The sequence below is a fragment of the Lissotriton vulgaris genome, chromosome 2_1, assembly GCF_964263255.1.
Source record: "Lissotriton vulgaris chromosome 2_1, aLisVul1.2, whole genome shotgun sequence".
NCBI lineage: Eukaryota > Metazoa > Chordata > Amphibia > Caudata > Salamandridae > Lissotriton > Lissotriton vulgaris.
In genome coordinates, this window is record NC_141687.1 from 784,949,947 (window position 1) to 784,971,632 (window position 21,686).

The 21,686-nt window shown below is 41.4% G+C and overlaps 1 protein-coding gene across 2 annotated transcripts in view; it reads left to right on the forward strand.

Annotated features, from left to right (window-relative positions):
• MAP3K20 (mitogen-activated protein kinase kinase kinase 20) overlaps positions 1–21,686 on the forward strand; it is a 1,049,056-nt gene that overhangs the window by 581,027 nt on the left and 446,343 nt on the right. For both annotated transcript variants that reach the window (XM_086956144.1, XM_086956145.1), the window contains exon 8: positions 13,262–13,348. In XM_086956144.1, coding sequence (XP_086812270.1) covers positions 13,262–13,348 — 87 coding nt within the window. The remainder of the gene's footprint in view (positions 1–13,261; positions 13,349–21,686) is intronic.

Consider the following 21,686-nt stretch of genomic DNA (forward strand, 5'->3'; position numbering starts at 1 on the left):
GTTGAGCAACTGTGTTGTAGAGCAGAGCTAGATGGGCAATCAGAAAAGGCGAAGTTGTTCAGTTGTGCGTTAACTGCTGACTGAGACCCTAAAGATTGATGCTAAGCATTTGGCATATCCTTAGCACCATTCTGGAGGGTGTTGTCATGGATTAGTATGAACCTACTTTCTTTTCTGCAGCGCCACTTCATTTGGATGTGGTTGGACCACGTCTGTTTTTTATATGTTTGGAGGATGTGTCAGGAAGAAGATGGACATGCTTTATCAGGCCGTTTCATAGTATACCACAGTCACATTAAGCGCCACAAACAATGTCACTTTGTTACATTTTCCCATTCATCCTACCAAAAGCTTGTGGATGTGACTCTTTTTTTGCTATCATCTGGCAATGAGTGTTGTCAACCCCACTGTGTTACTTTGTCTAAAGACTGTTAGAAATGGGGGTCTCTAGTTGCAAGGGCTTGACCCTTTGTCCAAGTAGGGGCCCTTCTTCCTAGTCAGGATAAGGGAGTTACACTCCTAAAATAACCCCTGCTCACCCCCTTGGTAGCTTGGCTCGAGCAGTCAGGCTTATCTTAGAGGCAGTGTGTAAAGCATTTGCATATAACCAACAGTGATACAGTGTAAGCACTACAAAAGGACACCTCACCAGTTTAGAAAAATAGCCAATATTTTTATATACAAGACCAAAAACAAGCATTTGCAATGCAATATGTCTCGCATTAGGAAAGTTTGAGCTATTGGCATTGTAAATGACACATTTTTTATTTATGTGTTGGTTTTGAAAATAGATACATTATTAGCATTGTCATTTACAATCCCAATAGCTTAAACGTTCACAAATGTGGCACCTATTGCATTTGTAATGCAATATGTGTTGAGAGTGAGTGAGTCAGTCAGTGAGTGAGAATGAGTGGGAGAGTCAGTCAGTGAGTGGGAGAGTCAGTGAGTGAGAGAGAGTGGGTGAGTCGGTCAGTGAGAGTCTGGACAATGAGTCAGTAAGTGAGAGAGCCATTCAGTGAGTGAGAGAGAGTAGGCGAGTCAGTCAGTGAGAGTCTGTTAGTGAGAGTGAGTGAGTGAGTGCGAGAGTGGGAGAGTCAGTTAGTGAGAGTGGGAGAGTCTGTCAGTGAGAGAGTCAGTGTGAGTGAGAGTGTCAGTGAGAGTGTGAGAGAGTGGGAGTTTGTGAGATTGTCAGTGAGAGTGTGATAGTCAGTGAGAGTGAGTCAGCCATTAATGCAAGGCATTTGCAGGTAGGGTGAGTACTCTAAAGCTCAACTTTCATTGTGACAATGGTTCGAATATACTGCCATTGCCACTGGGTGTTGTACTCATGTCAACATAATCCTGCATCAAATGGCGTTGGCTTTCAGGGATATTTGTGCAGTTTTAAACGTCCTTAAAGCAGTGATTACTAGGAGTGTGCGTTTTAAAAAAATTATTTGCAGTTTTGAAGATCATTAAAACAGTGCTTACAAAGGGTGTGTGCGATAATTTTTTTTTGCAGACTTCTTGTACTAACTTTAAGTTGCGTAGGTTCCAACATTAGTGCTAGGAGTGCGCAGTGTGCGCGTATCAAACTACTATTCAAGAAATAAATATATTTATTAACCTCCTGTGATTGTTAGTTTGGGTGGTTGGGGGGGCTGAGCACATACTTATAACTCTGTTAAAGATCATTCAACCAGTGCTTACAAAGGGTGTGTGTGATAATAAAAAAGTTTGCACACTTCTTGTATTACATATATTTGTAGATTGCTTTCATAATATAACTTCCCTCGCAAAGTCAGCAAATAACTTTTGAAAGCTGAAAGAGGAGCACACCAACATCATGCCAATAACAGCCTCGAAGTGTGTCTGTTAAAACGTACAACGTGAAAATAACAATAAAAAGCTAATGTTTTCCACCCACGCCGTACATCAAAAGGGTCACAACAGAGCGTGGCAGACGTTTGTTTGGAACTGGAAAAAGAGTTTGGAGAACAGCTGCGCGAGACCTTTTGCATTGCAAATGCTTGTTAAGCTATGCGTGAGTGAAGTAATAATAAGTGCAAAAAACAAACAGGGGTGCAGTGTGTGAGGGTGCAGTGTGTGTGAGCGTGCACTGTGTATGAGGGTGCAGAGTGTGTGAGGGTGCAGAGTGTGTGAGGGTGCAGAGTGTGTGTGGGTGCAGTGTGTGTGTGGGTGCAGTGTGTGTAAGGGTGCAGTGTGTGTGAGGGTGCAGTGTGTGTGGCCTAAAGTAATGGGAGGGTGCAGTGTGTGTGTTGTGGCACAGTTAAATACATGTTTATGCCTGAATGCTCTTTATGTTTTATAAAGAATGGAGCAATTTGTTTCTTTGTTTGGTGGTTGTATTGTGTAATAGTTCTATTTTATGTCCCTAACAAATACAGGAAATTTGAGTGCTAAATAATAGTGAAAAATGCAGAGAGGTGTTTCCAATTGTGTAATTTGTTATTTCTTAAAAAGCGAGGGATATGAGTGAAGTAATAATGAGTGCGGTAAAGAAACATGGGTGCAGTGTATGATGGTGCAGTGTGTGATGGTGCAGTGTGTGATGGTGCAGTGTGTGTGAGGGTGCAGTGTGTGAGGGTGCAAAGTTTGTGAGGGTGCAGAGTGTGTGAGACTGCAGAGTGTGTGAGAGTGCAGAGTGTGTGAGAGTGCAGAGTGTGTGAGGGTGAAGAGTGTGTGAGGGTGAAGAGTGTATGAGGGTGCAAAGTGTGTGAGGGTGCAGAGTGTGTGGCCTAAAGTAGTGTGAGGGTGCAGTGTGTGGGTGTTGTGGCACAGCCAAATGCATGTTTATGCCTGAATGTTTTTTTATAAGGAATGTAACAGTTTGTTTCTTTGTTTGGTGATTGTATTGTGTACTGGTTCTATTTTATGTCCGTTACAAATACAGGAGATTTTAGTGATAAATATTAGTGAAAACTGCAGAGAGGTGTTTCCAAATGTGTGTCATTTGTTATCGCTAAAAAAAACGATGAATATGAGTGAGGCAATAATGAGTGCGGTAAACAAACAGGGGTGCAGTGTGTGAGGGGGTGCAGTGTGTGTGAGGGTGCAGTGTGTGTGAGGGGGCAGTGTGTGTGAGGGTGCAGAGTGTGTGAGGGTGCAGAGTGTGTGAGGGTGCAGAGTGTGTGAGGGGGCAGAGTGTGTGTCCTAAAGTAGTGTGAGGGCGCAGTATGTGGTTGTGTGTGTGGCTCTGGTTGTATGTGGTTGTGTGTGTGTGCTTGTGGTTGTGTGTGCTTGTGGTTGTGTGTGTGTGCTTGTGTGTGTGGTTGTGGTTGAGTGTGTTTGTGGTTGTGTGTTTTTGTGGTTGTGTGTGGTTGTGTGTGTGTGTGTGGTTGTATGTGGTTGTGTGTGTGTTTGTGTGTGGTTGTGTGTGGTTGTCTGTGTGGTTGTATGTGTGTGTGTGGTTGTGTGTGTGTGTGTGTGTGGTTGTGTGTGTGGTGTTGTGGTTGTGTGTGTGTGTGTGGTTGTGTGTGTGGTTCTGGTTGTGTGTGTCTCCACAGCGTTTAATCCGGTACTGGGTGCAAAGGGTTCCACCACTAAAGACTCTTCCGTGTTAGCCTCTTTCATGTCATGTTATTTTGGCCCTGAACATCAGCACTCTTTTTGATTAGAAAAAAGAACGGGAAAACAATTTTTGATAGACATTTCTTGGTTCATTTTAAGAAACCTGCAAAGTAAACACAAATACAATTGATGTGTGAGCACACAGACTAGATCTGTTACAGTCGCAAGCATTTTTTTATATTGATGTATCTTGTTTTTTGCAACAACAAAAATGCAACACTTATTTGCCTGTGCGGATTCTGAGGCCTTCTTTCCCCCATTTGCATCCATGATCCTCTGCAAGAAGCACTAACTAGGACTGCCAACCTAACCAATGCTTATTCTTTTTTGCGAAAGATTTACGCAGTGTTTCTAAAATGCACAGCAGTGGCTTGTTAAAGTTATTACTTGAATAAAAGAAACCTGTTTTCAAGTTGTTATTTAAACATGCTTACTCCTTGAGAAATATACACAACACAAGAACTAAAACACCTCAAAAAGTAGGAAACGTCATGTCCTGTTGTAAGTGTGCTAGCAGACAAGCTGGTGTCTGTCTGGCAGAGCACGCCTAATTCTCAAAGAGTTCTCTGAGGTACAAACGTTAACAGGATGTTTATAGCCGAAATAATGCTAAAATGAAATCCTATTTCACTCTGCGTGCTCACAAAAGTCAAGATTTGCAAATGAGTATCACTTTCGCCAAGCAGCTCTTGAACAAGGAAATAGAGGTCAAAAGGGCAAGCAGCGACATTGTAGGTCCTTTATCTGAAACATAAACATTGCTAGAGTGCATTTCGACCAAATTAACTCTCTCAGATCTGGGATGTTAGCATTTCTGTAGGGCATTGAGCAAAGAGCGCTATGGGGCAGGGAGAGGCAAGTCATCCAGTAAGGTGGGGGGGATTCTTTTAAATACACGGCTACCGTTTTGGTTAAATATTATTCGGCACCACGTTTGCCTGAGTGATACCAGACACAACGAGGGTCCAACATATGTATGTGCCTAAGCGAAGCGCTTGGGAGAGCGAGGCTGACCAGGACGGAGGGTGAAAAGGGAGGGGTTACGGCAAGCAGAGGAGCCTGATTACTGCCACAGCTTGCAGTGAAATGTAGGCCAACAAATAAGGTAGTGAGAAACCTGTTTTTGCGTGCTCTTTGCTGGGGGAGGGGAAGGGCCATTAAAGGAAGGGGTCGGAGAGGAGCCTGTGAGAACTCGTGGTCCAATCAATTCAAGGTAAAAATCCAGAGTTTAAAGAAAATTACCCAAAATGTTGGAAGCTATGATTTTTATGTGTAAGTGTGGCTCACTACTTTAAAACAAATCTGGAAATATGCGATGGGAAACAAGGAATGGGTGAGAAGGGAGGGGGGAATGCCAGCAGGAAGGGAGGGGGTGGCAAACTAGCTGGGGTGTTGCTTGTAAACAAAAAGCTCTGGGCATTGCGTGGCGGGGGCGGGGGATCGGTTTCCTTTGAAGTCTGATGCCGATGGTGTGCAATGTGCACGCGCCAGGCTCACATGCACTGTAGGCAATCCGCCTTTGGGTGCATTTTTTAGAGCCCTTACTTTATATCTCACCAAGCATCCCTAACAGGATGGCTTAGGCTCGACCTAACGAGTAGAATCCCCAATACAGTACTTAAAAATCTACAGTCATCAAAATATGCTTTAAAAAATAGTACCTTGATGTTGATAGCTCCGTCCGGGGCTATCACGACATTGTGAGCGACCAAATCCAAACAGTTCAGGCTGGTCGTGGCCCAGCTACGGTGTCGGGAAGACCCGCAAACAGTACCTGTTAGAAATGCAGAGCGCCGAGGCCCTTGAAGTCACTCACGTTGCAGGTCGAGCTCATTTCTGTTGGGATCAGGAGCACTGGCGTCAGCAGGCATCGGATGCAGCAGTGCCCTCAGGTCGCGGTGCAATCAGCAGCTCGGTATCGGCGTCAGATGCGTTGTCGGTGAAATCAGGGTAGCAATGCTAGGTGACAGCGGTGCTCGTCATGGTGCTGGCAGGTCACGGTGCAAGCAGCAGCGTCGTCATTGCTGAAGCGCTGTCGTCAGCTGACAAACTGGAGTTGATGGTGCCGGTGTCGGTAGGCCAAGGCTGCGGTGCGGGATGAGGGCGGTGCGTCATGTAACTTTACAAGCGATACCCTCGAACCACGGTGCAAGCAGCGACATCGATTTTGGCGTGAAGTGGTGGCATCGGGGAGGCCAAGGCGTCGTAGTGAAGCGAGGCGGTTCGGAGTGCGGTGCCCACAGGTCGTGGTGCGAGTAACGGCTCGGTGGCGGCGTCAGCAGGCATCGCCGGTGAGACCAGGGTCGTGGTGCGGCATTGCGGTTGCGCTCTCTGCGGTGCCCAGGCTGCGGCGTGAAGCGAGGCAGTGCGGTGCCCACAGGTCACGGTGCGAACAACGGCTCGGTGGCGGCGTCAGCTTGCGGCATCGGTGAGACAAGGGTCGCAGTCCAGCGTTGCGGCGGTGCCTTCAAGACACGGAGTCGGCAGCGGCATCATAGACGTCGTCGAGTTGTTTTTCTTCTGTCGTAGCACAAAACACACAGTCCCCAGTGCTGAGGGTAGAAGAGCTTGAGGTCTTTGCTGTTCCTGAGACTTCTTGAACAGGGGGCAAGCTGTACCTCAAGCCCTTGGAGAAACTTTCAAAGTAGATTGCATAAAGTTCAGTCCAGTCCTTTCACTGCCCAAGACAGAAGCAGCCACTGTAGGCCAACACAGCAGAGCACACAGCAAAGTGGTAGTCCCTCCTCACAGCTTCTTCAGCTCTTCTTCTTGGCAGTCTTCTTGATCCAAAAGAGTTCTAAAGTTCAGGGGTCTGGGTCCCAGTATTTGTATCCACAAATCAATTGATCCTCTAGGCAGACGGTGTCTGTGCCCAGCCAGAACACGTTCTGCCTTCCCTGGTGTGATTTCCCGGCAGGGGGTGGAGACGGCATTGTCAGAGGCAGACTAGGTGCAAGGAAATCTCCTCCCTCTTCCAACATCGCAGCCCAGGTCTATTCAGCCCTTTACTGACCTACCTAGAATATCGAGAGCCACCCTTGCTTCCTAGCCATCTGTCGTTCAAAGCCCAGACAGGCAATCTACATTCCAGCAGAGGCACACGGGATGACTGAGCAAGAAAATACCTGCTTCCTAAAAGTGGTATTTTCAAACACAGAATGTAAAAATCACCTTTACTAAAAGATGCATCGTTAAATTCTGAGTTCAGGCATGCTAAATTTTATTTTTCCACCTACTTCCCAGGGCCAGGTATGTTTATAAGATGTTATAAACAAACTTCCCATTCTGTCCTATGGGGAACAGGTAGCCTTGCAATAGTGAAAAACGAAATGGGCTGTAATTCACTATCAGGACATGCCACACACACCAGGGCATGTCCTACCTTTCACATACACTGCACCCTGCCTGCAGGGGTACTTTGGGCCTACCTTAGGGGGGGCGGACATGTAAGAAAAGGGAAGGTTAGGGACTGGCCAGTGTTTGTACAGGCCAAGTTGACATGACAGTTACAAACTGTGCGCAGACTCTGCAATGGCAGGTCAAGAGGTACCTTTTCCAGGCTACTCACGTGGGTGGCACAATCCGTGCTGCAGGCCCATGCATAGCATTTGGTTCCCAGGCCCTGGCACACTCAGTGCACTTTACTAGGGGCTGACAAGAAAACAAAACAGCCAATCATGGAAACATCAATCCATAACCTACTTTACCACAGGAGCACTTGCACTTTACCACTGATCAGCAGTGCGAAAAGTGCGCAGAAACACTACACCAGCAAAAACAGAGTTAAAAGCGGGAGGGCAGAAAGCAAAAACTCAGGGGAAACACACCAAAAGATGGCAAGTCTTACAAGGACAACATAGATTCCCTTTTTTGCAAGCTTATAACATATACACCCCAACTATGCCCCCATTTAGCCGAGGGGAGCATATTTGAGGTTTATATGTTATATGCGCAAAAGAGAATCTTTTGTCCTTAACTCAAACTGCCCTGTCACTTTTGGCATTGAAGGGTGACTTTCTGTGTGTTTGGAGTTTAGTTTCTTTCCAGGTAAGTACATTTACAAAGACAACTTGCTATTTCTTCATATTCCTGGAAGTCTGCAATGCATTTTAAGTAACTGACGTCCCTGACCATCTGTGAACATGTCATTACTTCAATGTCCAACTTATCTATTAGTATTTTAAGCTTTAGCTCTGCCACCGTTCAAAGTGGATGGTGTGGCTCACTGGTTAGAGGCGGCAGACCCGAGAGCAGAGGACGGCCCGGGACCAGGGTTCAATTCCCGATGCGGCAGGGACGTGGACCAGGGTCAGCGGACTCGATAATTCTCATCTCGGTGCCTACTCTAACCAGGGATCACACTTGGCAACTCTGGCCGTTAGCTTGCCTCATTTCCACAACGGCCCCCCACATATGCCGGGGATGACTGGTTTCACCTTGGAGATACCCAGTAGGGACCATCTCACAGGGAAAGCCAGGACGGGTTCCTCAGCGGTCTACTGCGCAGAGATACTCCTTCGGGAGTCGATTCTAGCGCATTACAAACCCACAATTAATTAATTAATTGTGCCATGTGTTGGCAGAGTATAGACTGCATATTTCCTTCCTTATTGCATTATAGAGGACCCTGTGCTTTTCTTTTTTAGAATGACAGATTAGCTTCGTGTGAGATTCTGTCTTTGGTGTTTGGATCCGATGTTCATCATTAATGATGTTAGACAACTTACTGCCTGTTTGATTCTTCTAGCCCTCTTGATTGCAGCCACTTTTATATTACTGCTTGTGAAGTTTGTGTCACGATTGTCTTCTTCAATAGGTGTGTGTCTTGCTGTTGCTTTACCATGGGTTTTGTATTTGTATGCAATCAGTTATCACTTTATATGGGGGTACTACAAGGTGCCCTCTGGACCAAATGTTTGGATCTGGTGGGTCTGGGGAGTTGAGTGTCTGGCCCCGGAAGACTGGGCAGGTTTGGTGTTCAGGTCTTTTTGTTCTGAGAGTTTGTGCACTTTCTAATATGTTTTCCTGACCAATCCATGACACTCACTTGGTCAGCATCATTCCTAAGACTGCATGCATTGTTATTGGCTGCAGCTACTTCTGCTGCCAAGTATCTTCTAAGTCATTGTTGTTTTCTAATAGGCTTTTTTGAGGATGCAAGAGAGTACATGGCTTGAAAAAGCTTTGTGTGACTGAAAGGTGGGATTACAGTTAGATGTAGCCTCCTCTATTTTAGGTGCCCACATATTTGTTGTAGTCCAAACTAGTTGCGGTCTCATAAATGGAGGCATACAGGCTTTTCTTTTTGTGAGTGGTGTGTCATAGGGGCTTTGGCAGAGCACTTTTCATAACAAGAAATGTGTTGTTTGCAGTGCACTGGCTCTTGTTGTTGACCTACAGTTCTATGGAAGTTGTAAGCAGTGGTGTGGACTTACATGTTCAGTTTTATCTAGATGTTGGGTACAGCGGTCAGATGTTTTTATGACCTCCACCTGGATGAATGTCTGAGGTGCTAGTTCCATAGTGCCCTGGTTTCAAGCGTGCTAATTCGTGCTCTTTGTGTTTATGTCTGTGTGTGTGTGGTTGAGTATATTGTTGCAGCCAGTATGAGAAACATCCTCTGGCCTTATGTGTCCTTTTGTCTCATACTGAGACATTATTTCAGTACTCCCCATTATTTTTGGCAAAGTATTGCCACTTTTTATAGTGTAACTACAGGAAGCATGAGCTATTTGTCATCATGGGATGGCTTTCTAAATCCATCTCAGTTGCCAGCTCTTTATTGGATGCCCATCATCCATGTTCTTGTGCTTGTCACACCCCTGGTGCTTTTCCTCTTTAACCCCATTTTTGACTGGCTGAGCTGTATACTTTAGTACTGACGTCATGGAACTATTTTTCATGTTTTTTTCTTTCATTTCAAATTTTTTTTCGGGAGTTTTATATAGCGTGAACTTGATTCGAAGGTATCAGGTATCAGAGCGATTTACATGAGCACCAGTTCACATTCATTTTTGTTAGTCACAGGGAGATTAAGTGATTTGCCTAGAAACACAGGATGTTCAGCGTCATTGCCGCGACTCGAACCTGGTTCCTCAGATTTGAGATTGACCGCTGTAGCTGTTAGGCCACATAGTCTCCCCTTATTTCTTTTTTAGCTCTCCATTTGAGTCCATGTCCTGTTCATTCCTTGACTGCATGTAAACTCGCTATCTTCCCCTACATTCCCGAACCCTCCTCACGCCCCCTGTCCCTTCCTGCAATCCCTGTGAGTACTGTGGATGTAGATGCACTTGACCCTCATGCAGAGCACTATACACCAGATAAAAGGCTTGGTGATGCCTTGGATGTTGCCCCTTAAAACTTTCTTGTGCCTCTTACTGAGGCTTCAGATGCGCGTGACTTTTATCCAATGCACCAGGTGCCAGAGGGTTGGCTCGGCTTTGCCCTGAAAGTGGTCCTGCAGCACTTGTGCCTCTTGGCTCCCAATTTCTCCAGGCTTCACTCCTACCTACCCTCTTCCACGTATACTCTACCACTGCCCATCTCCATGCCACTGCCACTATTGGCTTTGCCAATAACAGATGCTATTACAAATGAACTGGCAATACTAAAGCCAATACCAGTGACTGCTCATCTCAAAGTTTATTTCTTATATTTATTATACTTTCAAGACGGCCTCACTGCATTACTCAACATGATGTAAGGCAATGGGGCGGCGAAACATTTTATACTTTCAAGAGGGCTGCAGTGTTGCGTCACACAACATTACTTTATGCAACGTGGCAGCCACCTTGAAGGTATAAAAACATTTCATTTTTTAAAAGATAATAAGTAAAACAATTTGCCTCATCTTATTTAAAGATTGAGCCTGATCTTTTGGGACAGTTGTTAAAGCTTCTTGAAAGTTAAACAAGGGAAGACTTGCTCTGCCAAATGACCAAACCAACATTTTGTAAGAAACTGACAATTTCAAAATGAAGACAATTATAATTAAAAGTAGAGCATTAAAATGTAAATATATTTATATATGAATACTTACCCTAGATTCATCAGCTCAAGGGATGTATGTTAGGTGTACTACTGAAAAGCATGCACTAGTTGGTTCTGTTTGACTTCACATTTTGACTTTTATGTGAGCCTTTTCCACTGCTAAATTCCAGCGTGTACGACCGGCTGGAAGCTATAAAAGGAAAACTGAGAGGATGTGATAATTATCACAAAACCCGTAATTTAGCGCTTAACTTGTAATCAAGGTCTTATAATGCAACGTCTTTCTTGAGTATATAAAGAGCTTGTAAAATGGTTTGGTATTAAAAAAGGGAATTTTTGAAACATTGTAAAGAGTGGAGTGGGCATTAATATATTAGGTAGGTGACATTAGCCATTAAACATTTTGATGCTGTACATATAGTATTGTTTGGAAGCTACCTATGTACAGATTTTGAATATCCGTGCAAGGGCTGTACAATGGTTTTGGTATTATAGAAGACAATTTACAACAGTGACGTTAATAGAATGGATGACACATCCATAGCACATATACATATTAAAGCTTTACATGGAGGTTACTGGTGTATAGGCATAGCTATTACAGTGAGCTAGTAGCATATGGCAGTATATGTTTAGAAATGGTGAAATTATTCATTAATCGAGTAGATGACAACAGTTGATTCAAAGCAGAGATACTCACCTTTAGGGCAGACATAGCTTACTTTCAAGAAACAAAGGAAGTAAACAGTGACAGGGAGATCTTTCCTAAACTGTATTTTAAAATGGTATACTGAACTATATAAGGACCGTTAATTGGAGGAGAGAAAAGGGTACCCAGGAGAAAGGTTTATCATTAATTTAATCTAAAACCAATCTTATTGTTGCTGGATGCTTCAAAAGCGGATACATGCTTATATATTGAAATCAAAGATTTCCGTGTTTACATTTTAGATAATAAAATAGTTTTCGAATCTTTAAATGCTACTAAAAAATGGAGCTCTGGTTGATAGAATCTCTTGCTAAGCAAAACCTTCATCCTTTCACAAATTAGGATAGAAAAACATTGTCTGAATTCAAAATGATGGCCTTATTTAGAGTTGACAGATGGAGTACTTCACCACAGATGTGAAGAATGTCCTGTCGGCCATATTAAAAATGCATTATAGCTTATGCATTTGCTTTACAGCAGCAAGTTATCTGTCACATTTTGACAGAGTATCCCGTCTGCCAAACTCTAAATACTGCCCCTAGACCTCACTGGCTTTGGAGTTCACACCACTGATGACCATGTATTGTCTAAAAACCTTATTGCTTATTACAGGTGTCATATATAATATAGGGAAAAAGATGTAAAAGGTTGAAGGATCCTTACATTTTATGTTCGATATATTATTCCCGAAAAAATATTGGCATTATTTGGTGTGTGTTAAAATAGTTTTAATGATATATGTTTTCTATAGATAATAAGAAATGTTACAGTAGTCTGCAATATTGTTTGTCAGGTTTCTTTGCATCCTTTAATAAATAGTTTGCCCCTTTACAGCAGATGTTTCTTGGAGTGACATGATAAAACATTTTTGTGTACTTGAGTTAGAATCATATTTTTACGGTGGAACAAACAGAATGAGAATTGACTAAAAATAATTGTTTTCGTGGTAAATGGGTCTATCTTCAGTCAGCCTTATCCCCGAATTTCAGGCATGCTAGGACTCATATATTATTCTGCTGAACTGCTGAAACTCAGTTGAACTTCTTATAATGTTCACTAATTTTCACAGATTTATATTCGGTTTAAAACAGTTGATCTACTACTTCCATTTCAGAGTCACCTGTAAAAATACTCTCCTCGTATAACCATGTAAAGCACTTCCTTTCTTAGTGTTCTTTAAAGAAAGGTTTATGTTTAGTGGCACCTTTAGTGTTCCAGCACTATATTCTTAAACTTTCATAGAATGTGACTCCAGCCCTATCCTATATATGGATGCATGTCTGGTTATTGAGGTTATTATTGGGTGAACCACATAAAATACTTCGAATACAAAGAGTTAAAGTGGTGACTTTTGCACAGTAGACTTGATTAGTCAATTGGATGAATCATGGGGTGTTTATGCAGAATACCAGAGGTTGCACCCTAGTCCCAAATCAAACTCTACCACCCGTGCCACTGTTTTTAACACTTACAAATATAAATAAAATCATCCAAGACTTAGAACTACCCTTGGTAAGTAGAATACATTAGCTAATGTTTAGAATATATTAGCTATAGAATACATTAACTGTTTTTAACCTTAAATATATAAATTACAATAAAATCATGGGAGACTTAGAACAACCCTTGGTAAGCAGAATACATTAGTTCATTATATTAATTACTGCTTCAAAACAGCAGTTAATAATTTAGTGAAGATATTTTCAACACACTTTATGTTGGTCTATTTCCTGGGCTCATCATTGTATCCAGAAAAGTTTATGTTGCCATCCTAATTAATGAGCATTGATTTCCAGATGAGCGCAAACTTTGTTTACCAATAACCATTTGTTTGGTAAAAATAAATGATAAATACTATTTGCATCATTTTGTTAAATGTGTACTCATAGAGCAAGTCTGCATCACGTTACATCTGATTACATGAAAAGGTGTACGTGTGGCATTATAGCTTTTAATGACTATATCTTGAATATGTTTTTGTTCCAGGTACTTTGGGAGATGCTCACAAGAGAAGTCCCCTTTAAAGGCTTGGAAGGATTACAAGTCGCTTGGCTTGTAGTGGAAAAAAATGAGGTAAGATACTTTTCTATTAGGTTTAGAGGCAGTGGATAGATATGAATACTGTATTGGGGGATTGTAAAGACCTATTCATCTTCTTCAATTGGAGAGTAAGTTCACGCTTATGGGAAGATTACCAGTAGGAGTTAGCACAAAGGGTCAAAGTGGTGTTATCCCTCATGAATGGACCCTTTACATCTAATTGTTGCGGCTTCACGTTGTGACGCTGGAGATCAAAGATTTTAGAACTACTGTACTAGCTTCTCATTCTCAATAATGTAACCTAGGGGTTTGTTCTTAGTGATGAAAGAAGCCCTTGCGTCCAAGACAGAGGAGCGGTTTAACCACATCTCCCGCATTTTGGACACCTTTATACTGGCCAGGAGACAATATTTCTGTAAGAGACCTTCAGATACTTCCACTTAACTCTCCCAGCATGAGCCACTCCTGTACAAGAAGCAGTCACTTAGATGAGCATTTCAAATGTAAAAAGGGAGAAAAATAAAGAAAATTACAGTTTAGCTCCCTGCAGTATGTTGAACACTACATTAAAGATGAACTTATCACTTGTATTGGCTGGATTGAGAGATTGCTGCTAGCTAACTCACGCAGAGACCTTCCTTTTCTAAAGTACTTTAGCAGTGTACAGTAAACGCCTTTCCTGTCTCCAGTGTTCTCTTTTTTCTCATGAGATTGTGAAGCTTTCAATTAGCAGGATCCGCAGTACCTGGTTGTAGATCTTTGCACTGTGCATACATATTTTTCAAAATGCGCACCTTATTAGATTTTATTCCACATGTACTGATATTCTTTTAGGCTAACATGTTTAGCATAGTAAATAAAAGTGTTGGCTTCCTTTATCATTCATACTGTTGAGAAGCATTAAGTATAGAAACAACTATGTATTTAAAGAGCCCTGATGATAAGCCAGTATATTCACGTCTTCTTTCTGACACAGAGACATCACAAGTTAATTAGTTCCTGCATATATTACAGTAGGCAAAACGTTATTTGTGACCATTTGGCAATTAGTAATAGCATTTGTTTAACTGGCCAAAGCACCAAATATTGAAGATATCATTTCAATCTCTCTTAAAATTGATAGATACTCAAATCAATTTCTGTTAAAACATTTTAGTTAGCCCATTTAAATTGGGGCAATTCAGAGTCAAGAATTTGTAATGAATCACTAAGCACACAAGACGTAAACATGCCTTAAGTCACTAGTCTTGTAGTATCAATATAAATATCCTCAAAATTGACCAAAAATTTAGGTGGGGTACACAAGGTGAATTTATGTGCCATGGTCAAATTTGGGAGAGGATCAGAATAGAAAATATTTCAGTATTTTACTAAATCATATGATTTCAAATGTTTACCATTTTGTACTCACACAGTCTCTGTGGACTGTTGTCTCATTCCCAGTCACATTATAAAGATGATCACCCACCAACACTTGTTAAAGATGTGTGGTTGATTAACCACTCTTATTCTACCTAAAAATGGAGCACATATTTATCAAAGGTCTGCACTGTTTATGGGGTGCAACTACACATAGTCTCAGTAGATGTCTATGTGATGCAAATGTATGACAGTTAATATGTGAAACACTGGAAGCTAAGAAAGAGTACACACACTCTGCTGTGAAAGTACTAGAAAGGTTATCATCTGCCAGTTCACTTGTAAACTAGTTATAAAGAATTATCTTTCAAACGCCATTCTTAATTGGAGACCCACCAACACTTGTTAAAGATGTGTGGTTGATTAACCACTCTTATTCTACCTAAAAATGGAGCACATATTTATCAAAGGTCTGCACTGTTTATGGGGTGCAACTACACATAGTCTCAGTAGATGTCTATGTGATGCAAATGTATGACAGTTAATATGTGAAACACTGGAAGCTAAGAAAGAGTACACACACTCTGCTGTGAAAGTACTAGAAAGGTTATCATCTGCCAGTTCACTTGTAAACTAGTTATAAAGAATTATCTTTCAAACGCCATTCTTAATTGGAGACCCTCAGTGTTTTAGTACATTACTCCCTAAAAACATTATTCTTTGTGAAAGAAATCTGTAAACTGTCCAATGTATAGAAATTTAAAAGGATTCACTGTCCAACATGGCTCCAATAGATCTAGTTAAAAAAAGAATTCCATGTTGTGGACATTGAGCAAACTAATTATATAGTTTTAGGAACCAAAAAGCCACCATAAACAGTTTTTCTTTAGGGCAGACAATTTGAAGGTAGAGAAAACATATCAGTATTTCGGGGTTAGTTTATCCCCCTGTTCATCTTGTACATTAAAACTAAGTAAAAGTAAACCTGTATGAAGAAGCTGTTCCTGGGGCTTGCTTCTGTGCCCCCCTTATTATCACCCTCATCAACACATCCCTATTCCTTAGCAAAATCTCTAAAATCTCAAACAAATGGCAAACAATCCACTTTAAAAATGGTCCATATCCCAAGCACTGAATGTTGTTCAACTACTGACCCTTCATGGGTCGGCCTTGCCTTGGAAAGGATCAGAAAACCATGGAATGCCCTCAACCCTCTAAAAACCAGCAAGCCAGCTATCTGCTGGATGGCCTTAAGTCAAGCTTCCAATCACTCCACTTTTCAAAACGACATTTTTCCTCATCAGGGATGAATTTTTATTAATGAGCAAAGCCAAGCTATGTGCATATCGTACTAGAACTGTCCCCTGTATTTTAACTCATAGACATTGTAGGACTGATTAATTGCCTGCATTGTTTGCTGGAATTGAGGGGTTGGTTTCTTTGTTCCTGGATCTTATGTTTTCTTAACAACTGCACACAGCAAGTCAAATTGGAATCCATTATTTCTGATACTAATCCAATTAGCTATTGGAATCTTCAAGTCTATAAATCAATCAATCTTATCCCAAGCATGACTCTTCTAGCCAACATTCTGAAATTCCACCATTTCAACCATCATCTGTATTTGAATATCGCCCAGATCAATCTATGAATCAGAAAGAAAGGGATCCTGGTTTTGTTGTCAAGTGACAAATTATAGCATGTGTCCAGCTATACTGGCTTTGTAAGTGTGCCCAGAAATTAATTGTTCTTTTCATGGCCTTGAGCTTCTCACTTCTTGCATTCGCCTTATCTCTCTAATGCCATTCCAGGAGGTGTGCAATGTTTACCTGTTTTTTGGGCAGCATCCTATTATTTGCTCACCAAGTCAAAGCTGCGACCAGGAAAGTGTTCCTTCACCTCCGTCACTTATCAGGGTCTGTTTCTTTTTTTTTTACCAGCAAGCTTGATTTCCAGGCCACTTACAGTAACATCAGCTACAAACATGGAGCACTCCCACCTCCAAAGAATGCAGAGTCGGTTCATTCACCTGGCTCATTTATGGTTGGGAGAAAGTGATATCAATATATTTGCCTCGTACTACATTGGATCTACATCAAGGAAAGACTGGAGTTTAAATACTGCACCACCCCCACTCCTCAGCTAAAATTCCAAATTGTTAAAGTTTTGTAGGGATCAGAAGGATCAACATTTCATCTAAGAGGAACGTTAACCATTCTATATATTGTTTATCCATCTCTCACACATTTTAGGAAATAACACCGATTTGATTATATAGCGATAGGACTTAATTATTGTAATGGATAACATATTTAATGATTTTAGTTGCAATAATGGACACCTCATAGGTACATGAGAAAAAAGGATAACCATAGGCTATATCAATGTCAAATTATCTGTGGGCCTTAAGTAGATGTCCTAAAATAAGAGATTTGTATGTAAAGTTAGGATTCTACCAATTTCCACTGACAGATCTATTTAGAGCATGGAAGAAAGTAGTCCATAATGGTTGTGATGGCATGCAATCATTTTCTACATCAATGCCTGCTTTTCTAATCCAGAATTGACTCACAAAAGGTTTTGAATTATAGGATTTACGTTTGTGAGGTATGGTATTATTCTGTAAGGGAATCACAATCAATATGCAACCTGCTCATACGATGGCTGTCTAGAAATAGATTCACTTTCAGTGAATTTCCTCTATGAATGAAAACTATCAATATTATCAAGCATTAAAGTTAATTCGATGCGGTATGTTGGAGAGCCCATTCAATGCATGCTTAGAAGCTGTCAACTGTGTATACAAAACACAGGATGCTTGCACAAAAGAAGACCACTGATTTATTTTGAATTTAGTAATTTAACCCCTTCGCTTCGGCCGTGATTTTACCGCTGTGCGGTAAACAAAAGAACAGGGCGGGGCCGTGACGTACCCCAGCCGTCATCAGCACACGCCCACCGCGGGGCGTGACGGCTGGGGTTTGTCACCAGCATGGGAGGGGTTAAAGGCACCCTTTTGTTTTTAATGTTTGTAAGTTGTAGAATATGAGTCCAGAAACTGATTTGAACTGGTGAAACTAAGGAGCATTTTGGGGAGAATATTGGAAATGTGTTGGAGCCCAACACTTTTTCTATTTGCTTGACTTCCATAAGCAACTATCAAAAATGAACTGCAACTATCAAAAATGGCGGCACATAATTGATAATTTTACATGACTGAAAGCTTTATGAAGCAGTCAGTGAAAAAGATGTGGAAGAGTGTTAGGGCTATGTGACAATGAGTTGCCTCAAGTACCAATGGCATTTATTTCCCCCAGTATGAAAGTAGAGTCCACTATTTCTCTGACCCTCCCAGCTTCATTGGCATGCCATAAAACACATAAAACTCTGCCTTCTGCGAGTGGGTTGGTGAACCCCGAAGACATCAAAAATAGGGGTTTAGAAGAGAAGTGACTTGCGACTGCTCCATTTGAAATGTAATTTACGGCTGTACAGAAAATGCGCATTTTTCAAAGTGTGATAATTATTCCAAGAAGACAGCAGATGTCAGGATAGTACTCTGTTGAAGATATTAATAACCTTGTTTCACTATTGTACTCAATATTGTACACTGTTTATGGAAAAACATTCAAACGTAGAAGACCCACTGTTCCAGATGCTGATAATAAGCTACTGAGATTGAAATGAGCTTTTGATTAGGTCTGAAATTGCAAGGAAATGTTTCCTGATAAATGCAAGAAAATGTTTCCTGATAAATCGAATTCTCAGTACTCCTTGTAAAAAGAGACTGTACCTTCAGTTCTCTTTTTGGTTTGTTTATAATTGTAAAGTTGTTTGCTACCAGGTAGGGTACATCAGGATTGCATATTATTTTAAACATTTCCTTGCTTACGAACAAGATTAGAATGAGAAACATCAACAAGCCTTTTTCACTGAAATAAAATTGCTCAACAAACTTGGCATTTATGAATAAAAGCCTTTAAATTGTTATTTATGCTGGCTCGAAAAATATACAGGCCTATTCACAAATGCATTTTGGAGTATGTAAATAGTACTCTGTAGTACTCATTTTCATAATCGTGTGCACCTTTGTGAATTGGAGCAAAACATAAAAAATGAGTTAAGACTTGGAATATTCATATACAATTAGCACAAATAGATGGACTGTGCCTATTTGCACTTTTACTAATAGGGAGTTGGATGTTTCGGGGCTGAGTCGAAGAAACGCATAAGAGTATGGAAAGAGTAATCTTGTAGTACTAATTCTCATATTTATAAATTCTTTTGTGAATCGGCCCTATAGAATGCTTCTCACAAAAATAGAAGTGTGCCTAACTAAAGCAGTTAATGCTTCTGATTTTCCTAGCTAGGTCCGTACTCTATTGGATCGTATTATGGCATTTGTATAGTTCTTGCTACCCCTATGTGGAGTCACCTATACACATGGATAGCATGTTATATCACGCAAGTATGTGATTGGAAGTATTTGAATCAATGTTGGAAGTGTGTACAAGTCGTGCGTTTTAATGTGTTATGGTGCTTGGCTGTACTCTTGTCCAAATTTTTTAAATTTACATCTTGACCTTTCATGCAGTTTAAAACTATATGATAATGCCCTAGAATCCTTACCTATTCACAGAGGCATTGTGCCTTCAAAAGCAAAGGCACAGATTAAGTAACAATAGACAGTCTTCCACACAGTGACATCATAGAACGTTACATTATACACAGTTTGAAACAATGGCCAATTGGAGCAAGGGTTTTCTAAATAATAAACATGAATAGTTTGAAACTGGCACAAGTGATCACAGAAAATAGCAGAGGCTCAAATCATATTTTTCAAGCATGAGTAATTAGATCAGTTATATAACAGAGATTCCTATAGGCTGATTCCTCTGGTCTGGGAGATATCCTGTTTGCATCGTATATATATATATATATATATATATATATATATATATATATATATATATATATATATATATATATATATATATATATATATATATATATATATATATATATATATATATATATATTGAAAAAAATATTGAAGTTTTGTATAGCGCTTGCTGCACTCGAGGGTATCCGAGCGCTTCACAGCATGCACAGTTATGTGCAAAAAAATTTGGGGCAAAGCCGAGAAAAAAAAAAAAATAATAATATTCTGCAATTTACCAGCTCCAGAGCATTATGAACAAATATACAATCTATATCTTCTGGCTGAGGGGTTTCAAGAAGAGGAGTTAGTTTCCCTTCCCAAAGTCATTTGTGGATTTCTCGTTACAATCGAGAGCGCTCTAGGAAGAGGGCTTTGAGTAGTATCTTGAATTTTGGGAAGGAGGTAGTGGTTCTGATGTGGGGGGTGGAGTTCCAAATCTTAGGTGCATTTCCCGCAAAGGATTTATTTGCGGTTTTGTGTTTCCGTGATTTCAGCGGGATGAGTAGAAGTGTGTTGGAACTTCTGAGGTTCCTGGACTGACCAGCCTTTTTGAGTTTGGTGGCCAGATATTCTGGTTTATCTGTGTGCAAGGCTTTGTGCATGAGACAGGCTGTACGGAAGCTGGCTCGTTGATCAATAGGAGCCACTTAAGTTCCTTGAGTGCCGGTGAAATGTGCTCGTATTTCTTAGTTCATGTGGCCATTCTTGCTGCGGCGTTAAGGGTAGTGGTCAGGGGACCTAGGTGAGATTTTGCTGTCTCGGTCAGGGCTGCGATTCCATAGTCAATTCTGGAAAGCACCAGTGCCTGAGTGGCCTGTTTAAGATCTTTCGGGGGGAGGAAGGGTTTTATTTTGTAAAGCAGTTTCAGATTTAGGAACGCACTTTTAGCGGATTTTGAGATGTGTTTTTTCATGTCCAGTTTTGGGTCGAGGGTAATCACTAGGGATTTCACCGAGTCCGTTGGCGCAAGGGCACCATTGAGGGCATCTATCGCTTTGAGCCATTCTTCTATTTGAGGGTTTTTGTCTCTATTAGAGATGAGGAGAACTTCTGTTTTCTCTTGGTTGAGTTTAAGGTGGTTCACTGAGAGCCAATGTTGGACCTCTTTGAGCGTGACATTTAATCTGTGTATGTCTTCGATCGAGGTGGGGCCCAGATAAAGTTGTGTGTCATCCGCATAGAGGTGGATTGGGATGTTGGAGTTCCTTAGAAGTGTGGTGAGGTGTTCCATGTAGATGTTGAAAAGTTGTGGAGAGAGTACTGACCTTCGTGGATCTCCTCTGCTGACGGGAACGGGGTCAGACTCAAAGTTATTGATTTTTATTCTTTGCGTGCGTTGTGAAGAAAAGAGGAGAACCATTTTAGTACCGTCATTTCAATGCCCGCTCTCTCATGGAGGACTTTGAGGAGCAGGGTGTGAACAACTGTGTCAAACGCGGCCGATAAATCTAGGAGGATGAGAAGGCTACATTGGTCAGAGTCAAGTGACATGTGAAGATCGTCTAAGACATTTAAGATTGCGGTTTTGGTGCTGCATCCCTTTCTGAATCCTGATTGGTGTGGGTCTAGTAGCTTGATATTCTCTAGGTGTTGGGTTAGCTGTGGAAGAACACATCTTTCTAGGGTTTTGGATAAAAGTGGAAGGTTCGATACCGTTCTAAAGTTGTTCATGTCCTCAGTGTGAAGGCCAGTTTTTTTTAGTAGCGGCGTGACTTGCCCTACTTTGAGGCAGCCTGGAATGATTCCCTTGCTCAGTGAGCTATTGATGATCTTGCACCAAATTGGGGCTAGGGTAAACTTCAGGTCTTTAGCCAGGCTCGAGGGCAGCTGATCTAGGGAGTGGGATGAGGGTTTAGCGGCGGCGATCAGATTGATTATCTCTGCTTCTTGGATGGGGCAGAAGGAGGACCAGAGAGTAAGTGTTTTCACTGGGGTGTAGCCTTTTGTTGCTGGCGTCGAGGTCTCCGTGGGAGTGGAGGGATTTTGTGCTGAGAGAGAGATCAATTTTGGCAATTTTTTCGTTGAAAAAGCTGGCAAAGTTGTCGCAGTGATCTTTGGATTCCACAATGT